At 57.9% G+C, this 8,567-nt stretch overlaps 1 protein-coding gene across 1 annotated transcript; it reads left to right on the forward strand.

Annotated features, from left to right (window-relative positions):
- Window positions 1-5,576: 5,576 nt before the first annotated feature.
- Window positions 5,577-6,924, forward strand: MAFK (MAF bZIP transcription factor K; the record flags this gene model as incomplete). The annotated part of the gene is made up of 2 exons (XM_080702641.1): window positions 5,577-5,648; window positions 6,493-6,924. The coding sequence occupies exons 1-2, from the start codon at window positions 5,613-5,615 to the stop codon at window positions 6,922-6,924; spliced, it is 468 nt and encodes a 155-aa protein (XP_080558767.1). The 5' UTR covers window positions 5,577-5,612.
- Between the last annotated feature and the right edge of the window lie 1,643 nt (window positions 6,925-8,567).

The raw sequence follows: 8,567 nt of genomic DNA on the forward strand, positions 1-8,567 counted from the left end.
TACTGCTAGGAGGGCCCACCAGGCCCATCAGCTACCCAGCTTTCTTTTGGTGGGGGTACTGGGGATTGAACCCAGACTCGACTGTTGATCTGTACCCTCCACCCTTTCGAGCCGGTCTCGCTAAGTTACCCAGGTGCGCACCGCCATGTGCTCATCTCAGCCCTTGTGGAGAAAAGCCTGCCTCTGGGCCCAGAGCTGAGTCCTTCTTAGTGTGTTGTCAGCACACAGAAGGTACACACTGTTGGGAAGATCTGAGGATATGAATGTCCTAGGTGGTGAAGTCGGAACATCTGCTGGCAAATGAAAAGTAAAAAACGATCTGTAGGACAGACAGGCAGCCGCCCCTAGCTCACCTGCTTCCTTTTTCTTTTCTTTTAAAATTTTTGGGAGGGGTAACTGGGAATTATAAACCGAGAGGCATTCTACCTCTGAGCGACACCCCTAGACATTTCATTTATTTATTTATTTATTTATTTAGTGATACTGGGAATGGAACCCAGGGGCATTCTACCTCCGAGCGACACCCCCAGCCCTATTTTTTATTCTTTATTTTGAAACAGGGTCTCACTGAGTTGCAGAGGGCCTGACTAAGTAGTAGCTGAGGCTGTCTGCGAACCGCCTCCCGAATGCTGGGATTACAAGTGTGCACCGCACCACCACGCCCGGCTATTTATTTATTTATTTATTATTATTATTTTTTTTGTGTGGTACTGGGGTTCCTGGAAGCCCTTCTTCCTCCGGGCTACACTCCCAGACCTATTTTATATTTTTGAAACAGGGTCTCTTACGCCAGCGCGGCTGGCTTCGAACCTGCGCGATCCTCCTGTCTCCGCCTCCCAAGCGCGGGGATTACAAGCGTGCGCCACCACGCCCGGCTATTTATTTATTTTTAAAAACAGGATCCCACTAGGCTGCTGAGAGTCTCAGCTGTGTTACTGAGGCTGTCCTTGAACCTGCAAGCCTCCCATCTCGGTTCCCGGTTCCCGACAGGGCGTGTGCCACTGCACTAGCTGCTGAAGGTCTTGCTGAGTTGCTGAGGTTGGCTTTGAATCTGCGATCTTCCTCCTGTCTTAGCTTTCCAAGTACTATGATGATAGGTGTGTGCCACCAGGTCCCAACCACCTGCTTTCTGAGCGGGCCTTTTCTAGACTGTTGTGCTGGGCTACCTCTCCTGCCCTTCAGGATGCCGGGGCTCAGGATTCCGATCCTCTGAAGCATGCCTCCCAGCCTCCCAGCTCTTTCGGGGCCCCAGGCCTTCTGGCTGGATCTGTCCTAGAGTGGAAAGGCTCATCTCCCTAACTCCCAAATTATGTGGAGTTGACATCACCTGGGCTGCCAGCGTGCCTCTCTTTCTTTCAGAGGAAAGGGGACAGATTTTTTTTTTTTTTTTTTTTGCACTGGGGATTGAACCTAGGGACATTCTACCTCTGAGCTACACCTCCAGCCCTATTTTAATTTTGAATCAGGGTCTCACTAGGTTGGCAGGAGTGTTATTACTTGCTGAGAACTGTCCTCGAACCTGTGATCCTCCTGTCTCAACCTCCCAAATACTGGAATTACAGGCGTGCACCACCACGCCTAGCTGAATAGACCCTTTCTGAGTGTCTTTAGCTGCGCTTCAAGATGAAGTTTCTTGCTTTCCTTCGGAAATCCAACCTCTTCAGTTAGAATTAGAATCACGTAAAAGGAAGCCAGCCCCAGCAAATTAGTGAAAAATAAAGAGGGCTGGGGGCGTAGCTTGGAGACAGAGGGTGCCCCTGGGTTTGCAAACAAAGACAAAAAAGCCAGGCGTGGTACACAGGCTTGTAATCCCAGTACTTGGAAGGCTGAGACAGGAGGATCACAGGTTTGTGGCCAGCCTCAGCTACTTAGTGAAGCCCGCCATAACTTGTGAGACCTTGTTTCAAAGTAAAGAATAAAAAATAGGATTGGGGGTGTAAGGAGGGAGAATGCCCCTGTGTTCTACCCCAGTACCGCTACAAAAGAATCACCTAAGAGGTGTTTGATGTAGAAGATGCTGGCTGGGAATCTTTTTTCCTTCCTTCCTTTCTAGCTCCCCACCACCATGACCCTCTTTTTTTTTGGGGGGGGGCGGTATTGAGGATGGAACCCAGGGGTATTCTCCCTCCGAGCTATACCCCCAGCCCTATTTTATTTTTATTTGGAAACAGGGTCTCACTAAGTTGATGGGAGTCTCACTCTTTGCTAAGACTCCTCAAACCTGTAGTCCTCCTGTCTCAGCCTTTCAGGTGCAGAGATTACAGGAGTGTGCCACTGTGCCTGGACCCAGCTCTTTGATTGATTAATTTATTTTTATTTTTTTAACTTTTTTTTTTTGTGCGTGTGGTACTGGGGGTTGAATCCGGAGGCATTCTACCTCCACGATACACCCCCAGCCCTATTTTTTATTCTTTAATTTTCAAACAGGGTATCGCTGAGTTGCAGAGGGCCTCACTAAGTAACTGAGGCTGACTGCAAACCTACGATCTTCCTGTCTCAGCCTCCAAAGTACTGGGAGGACCGTTGCCTGCCACCACGCCAGCTTAACCAGTGTTTTTAACTCACTTGTTTTACAAACTCTTTTTCATCCATCTAGAATTCTCCTCTGGGGCCTGGGGAGCCACTCAGTGGCAGAGCGCTTGCCTGGCAAGGGTCAGCTCCTGGGTTGCATCCTCACTAGTGCTTAAAAAGCAAAAGCCAAATTCTTCCCCTCAGCCTCTTTCCAGGGGCCGGCTGCCGTTTTTCTTGCCTCTGGTGTTTAAAGTGACTTTGGATCAGTACTGCGTGGATGTACTTTGTGCACTTGGGCAGAGGTGCCAGCACTGTCTGTACTTGGTACTGAGTTGGGGCTGCCCTCTGTGCCTGGCACTAGACGGAAGGGCCTGCCCCCGACCTGCAGCCCTTCTGGGTCTCACCTCTTATGCAAGCAGAGAGTGAAGGCTTCCCTAGCAGAGTGGAGCAGACACCCAGACCTGATCTACCCCAGGAAGAAGGGGGAAGAAGGGAGAGGAGGTGGGCAGTGCTGGGCTGGGTGATCCTGGGGGCCTTGCTTGGGGGGTGGACTTGGGAGGGGCCTGGCACAGGTCCGCCCCAGGCACTAGGGACACCTGGCCTGCATGCCGTCTGTCAGCCCCGCGGGGAGGTTTCTCTCCCAGCCTCACCTGAGCTGTCCAGCCTGAGTGAGTCCCTCGGCCAGAAAGGACCCACTGGAGCAGAGTTTTGATTAACCCGCCCACACGGTGCTGCGGGGAGGAGGGTGGTGTCCGTCTATATCCACCCAGCCCTCACGTGTTGGCCTTGGCCTTGGGATAGTGGTCTGTGGGAGGAAACTCTACCGGGCTCCGAACCCTCGACCCTGCCCAGGCCCTGGCAGGAACACCTGCGGTTGCTGTCTCCCAGTGGGTCGGCGGTTAGCTACTTGGGATGGCACGTGGGATGGCCGTGGTGGGCTCAGCATTGTCTGGCAGGTGGGTTCGGAGCCAGGACAGGGGCCTGTCTAGCCACCTGGGCCTTCAGCCTCCTAGAGAGAAGGGGTGACTGGCTCTTGGGTCACCTCAGCGTCCCGGCCACTAGTGTCATCGGGGAGGTGACTCAGTGGAAAGGGCCCTGTGCTGAGCTCTGGCCCTCATGCGGAGTCCACACGGTCACCCAAGGGTCTGAGCAGAGGCCCCTTCCGCTGGCACCTTCCTTTTCCACTGGCGTTGGCCGCAGGAGGGGCCCCGTGCGCCATTGGGGTGGGAGGGGCGTCCTTGTGTGGGAATGTGAGCTGACTCTGTAAACAGCTGGTGACTCACCACATTGCTATGTCACTGACGCTGCGGCTGGAAGCGCTGCCCCTCCTCTCCCCTCGCAGGCTCAGGCTCGCAGGGAAAACTTTCTCAGGAGCTCCCAGGTTCCTCACAGGGCAGAGGGCCCCAGTGCCACCTCTAGTGTTGCCCTCTAGTGTTACTGTAACCCAGCCGGGTGGGAGCAGGGGACCCCTGGGGTGTACTTTGTAGCCTCCCAAGTAACAGGAACAAGTCATGCTGGAAAACAGTCTTTGCCTCCCTCTAGACTCACCCCAAACTGCTGCTTGTCCGTCTTGGGCCCAGTTGTGATGTGGCAGGATGCTTCTTGGGTCACTCCCAGCCCAGGAGCCCCAAGCCCGTGGGAGGCTTCCTGGGCTGGCCCCTGCCGCTGTCTCCCTCTGTCCACCATCGGCATCTGCAAAAGTGGCCGGTCACCAGGGCCCTACCGGTCTGCAGCCTGGAGGCCAGACCCCGACTACCAGCATCTTTCTGGTAGTAAAGGATTGGGGGGGGGGTGCGTGGAGACAGCATCTCCATCCTAGGCAGGGCTAGAGGGTGGGGGATTCCGGCCCCAGGGACCTGGGTCTGCAGGGAGGGCCAGTGGAGGTTGCGGGGCTGTCCTCTGCACCCCTCCTTGGTGCTTTCTATGCTGTTCCTTCTACTCAGCTCATCCTGCTTGGAGTGTGGGGGTGGGGTGTGGTCACCCCACCGCCATCAGTGTGCTTCCTGCCCCCCCTGCCCCTTCCTCAGTGGTTGCAAATGAATGAGTTTGTTTACTGTCTGACAGCCTCGTGATGGTGATGTCTTCGCGCACAGGCCTGACCTGAAGTCATGATTGCTTTTGGGCTTCTCTGTTTCCATGGCGACCATGGGGGGTTGGCTACTTCTCAAGGTCGCCATGGCAACTATCAGAGGGGAATCATGCTTGGGATGCTTTGGCTGGGTTTTTCATGAATGATTAGAATGTGTGACACAATGCAGACTCAAAAAGGAGAAGGGCGGGCGAGGGGGCTGGCGGGCAGGCAGCGGGAACAAGTCCTGCCAGACGGTAGCTTAGCTCTGCAAGGCAGTCTCAGCGTCACCGTCTCTACCCTGCTGCCCACCGGGAGCCCCCGCCAGTGTGCCGCGTGGACAGCCTGGGCTGAGGGGTGATGTCACAGCTGCAGTGCCCTTGGTCCTGGTAGGTGTCCTGGGGATCTGTGGGGAGGGCGGGGTCGGGGAGAGGGCAGGGGCTCCCTGAAAGTACCCTTTCTTTTCCTTGGGGAGCCAGGCTGCGTCTGGAGCAATGGGGGTTCTTGCCAATCAGGGACGCTGTCCAGTGGCCGGCTGTTCTCCTTTGGGGCTGATACAGCTGTTCTTAGAGGTGGCTTTGAGGCCGTCTCTGATCTTTCTCACGCGTAGCCCCTTGTGCCTGTGTCTTTTTTGAGCTTTGGAGGGGAGTGAGAACAGGAAGCAACAACGGCCTGGCCTTCACCCCTCAGCCTGGCAGTCCCAGCACATGCTGGGCTGGGGAAGGGAGGGACCTTGTGGCCCCTGGGCTGGGGGACCAGGGTTCTGGCTGTTCAGCAGGCTGTGCTGGAGCAAGAGGTGTGGCTGGGTCTCACCTCATGCAGCCGGTCTGCCCGGGACGCCCGTCTCCCAAGGAGCCCCTGAAGGTGTTTTGGGGCACTTGTTTGGGCCGCAGGTGTGCTGCGCTAAGTCTCCTGCAGCACAGCAGCCCTGGCCCAAGCCCACCCGGGCCTAATCCACATGTCCTCTGTGCTCTTCTGTGTTTCTGCAGTTACCGTTTCCCAGCAGTTCCGTCCTGGTGACTGTGCCCAGGTTATGACGACTAATCCCAAGCCCAGCAAGGCATTAAAGGTATGGTGGGTGGCCACCCCTGCCCTGGCACAGGCGCGGGAAAGAGTCTTCTTGCCCCAGAAGCCCCTTCCTCCTCATGTGCGAGGAAGGCCCTGTCCCCAGGAACAAGTGGGGACCACAGGCGGGGAGGACCTTCCCAGCAGGGGAAGTAGGTAGCACACCCAGGGCCCTGGCCTTGACCTCCGGGGAGGTGACTGCTGGGCTGAGGGTGGCAAGGGCTGTGTTCACCGGCCCTGCTTCTGCCAGACCGAGCTCATCCCCAGCACCAGGCATGGGCAGAGTGGCCTCTGGGGGCAGGACATTCCAGTCTCAGGCCCTGCCAGAGCCTGGCGCTCACAGCCTCCTGGCCCTCTCAGTTGCCATAACCAGGGCTGCCCGTGGGCCAGCTTCCCCCTGTCTGGGGGTCCGTGTGCCTGTGTGCTGTGCACCTCCAGGCCCCTCTGGGGTCCCCACTGCGTGGGTAGCCCTGGCCTGGCAGACCCCAGCTTTGCCCTGATGGTGGGTGGTGAGGGAAAGTGGGCTGCCCTGCCTTCCCAAGGCTCACCTCAAGTTGGGTGCAGTCCCATCCACATGGCCAGGACACCCTGTGTCCTTGTGGCACTTGGGTGGTGGAGCACCTCTTGGGTCCTCCTTGTTCAGAGTGATAGGGTAACAGCAGCAGCCATTAGGAGGGCTGCCTCATGTGACCTGGCACCCTGTCCTGCACACAATGTCCCCGGACAGAGGAGGGCGCTGCTGGGTCTCCTTGCCGCCTGAAGCCAGTGCTTGGCCGCTGCAGGCGGGGCTGGATGTGGCATGGACGCCCTGAGTCCTCCTGGTGCTGACCCGCGCTGCGGCCCCGCAGGTCAAGAAGGAGACGGGCGAGAACGCCCCCGTGCTCAGCGACGATGAGTTGGTGTCCATGTCTGTGCGGGAGCTGAACCAGCACCTGCGGGGGCTCACCAAGGAGGAGGTCGCCCGCCTGAAGCAGCGCCGGCGCACGCTCAAGAACCGCGGCTACGCGGCCAGCTGCCGCATCAAGCGGGTGACGCAGAAGGAGGAACTGGAGCGGCAGCGTGTGGAGCTGCAGCAGGAGGTGGAGAAGCTGGCCCGGGAGAACAGCAGCATGCGGCTGGAGCTGGACGCCCTGCGCTCCAAGTACGAGGCCCTGCAGACCTTCGCCCGCACCGTGGCCCGCGGGCCCGTCACGCCCACCAAGGTGGCCACCACCAGCGTCATCACCATCGTCAAGTCGGCAGAGATCTCCACCTCTGTTCCCTTCTCGGCTGCATCCTAGTGCTACCTGGGCTGGCGGCGGCACGTCCCTCATGCCTGTCCTGGGGTCCCTGGCACAGACGCTCAACCTCAGGGCCGAGGGCAGGGACAGCAGGAACAGGCAAGGTGCCGTATGGATGAAGAGTAGGCTCTTGTGAGCCAGGCGCCACACGCCGCTTCACATGCACACGCACGTGCCCACGCACACTCACGTCCCGTCTCTTCTTCCCAGACGTGTCTGTTTTCAGGAGTCGGTGGGAGTTGGGCAGCTCCACCATTCCCTGCAGGGTCTGCAGGGAGGAATGGCTCCTGGGGGCCCCGCGGCTGGGTCACGGGGGCGTCTTCCACCCCTCCTGTGAGCAGCCTGTCAACACCGTCCTGCCGTGGTCCCCAGCTGGGCCAGGCGCCTCGGAGTGCCCTCGCCAAGCCCTGGTCGTCGCTGTATCCCTTAGCACCAGACCTGCGCCCTGGGAAGCAGAAACAGGAAGAGCCGCCCAAGTGGACCAGTACGCGCACACGCGCGCGCGTGTGTGTATGTGTGTGTGTCTGCGTGTACACATGCCCGCCATCCAAGCTCCCATCCATAAGGGTAACCTGCTGGATGGTTGTGGCAAGAGGGCCAGTCCAGTATGTGTGCAGAGAGTTTTGTGTACGTTGTGAAGTTTCTCTTGTGTCCCGTGATCCGAGGAGGTTGCCTGAGGAGGTGGGGATCTCAGCAGAGTCAGGGGCAGGCTGTGCTCAGCCCGGTGGTGAAAGTGGAGATCTTAGAGGAGTGCCAATGGGAAGGGCTGCTGTGGTCAGGGAGGAGGTGAGGCCTTAGGGATGTTGGTGGATGTGGAGTTGGTGGTTGCAGATGTCCTGTGTGGAGTGGGGGGCTAGTGAAGTGGACGAGGATGGTAGGAGCCGTGGGATGTGGAGGGGGCCTGAGCAGTCTCGTGTGCAGGGTCAGAGGGCATAGGCTAGGAGGCTTCACAGCTGCCTCTTGCATCCAGATCCACGAGGACCCAGGGGCTGGGCTGTGGACTTAGACAGGTCTGTGCACCTTTGTGCTTATCCACCGCCTGGAACCTTCACCTACTTTCTTTGCCCATCTCTGAGCCACTGACGGGCTTGGGGGGGCCTTCCTTCCCAGAGTGCTGCCACAGGGCTCCCTCCTGTGACTGGGGCCTCAGAGGCCAGGAGCAGGGTGGCCCAGGGACCGCCCCCCACGGGAGAGCAGAGCTGGTGGAACACAAGCTTTGTGCCCCCCAGCTGGGAGGGAGCCACCGCATGTAACAGGCAGAGGCTCCCCGTTCCTGGTTCTCTCCTGGCCTGCCTTCCGCTCACACAGTGAGACCCCCAGCCAGGGAGCAGCCTCGCCCACCCGCAGAGGGGTAGAGGGCTACGAGCCACATGGTTCAGAATCTCCTGTTTTAAGTGCACAGAAGCACCTGGGGACACCGCTGTGCAGCTGATCACTCTTCAGGTCCTGGGTCGGAGCCGGGCATGCTGGCTCCTCAGAGCAGAAGGCCCGCTGGGCACTTAGAGCTGTCAAAACCACAGCCATGGTAGGTAATCCATATTGGATAGCAATAAGGGCCATGGGCAAATATTTAAAGAGAGGAAAAGAATATATATATATATATATATAATTATATACACATTTTATCATACAGATTTTTCGTA

This window comes from Muscardinus avellanarius (assembly GCF_963383645.1).
Source record: "Muscardinus avellanarius genome assembly, chromosome: 10".
Classification (NCBI taxonomy): domain Eukaryota; kingdom Metazoa; phylum Chordata; class Mammalia; order Rodentia; family Gliridae; genus Muscardinus; species Muscardinus avellanarius.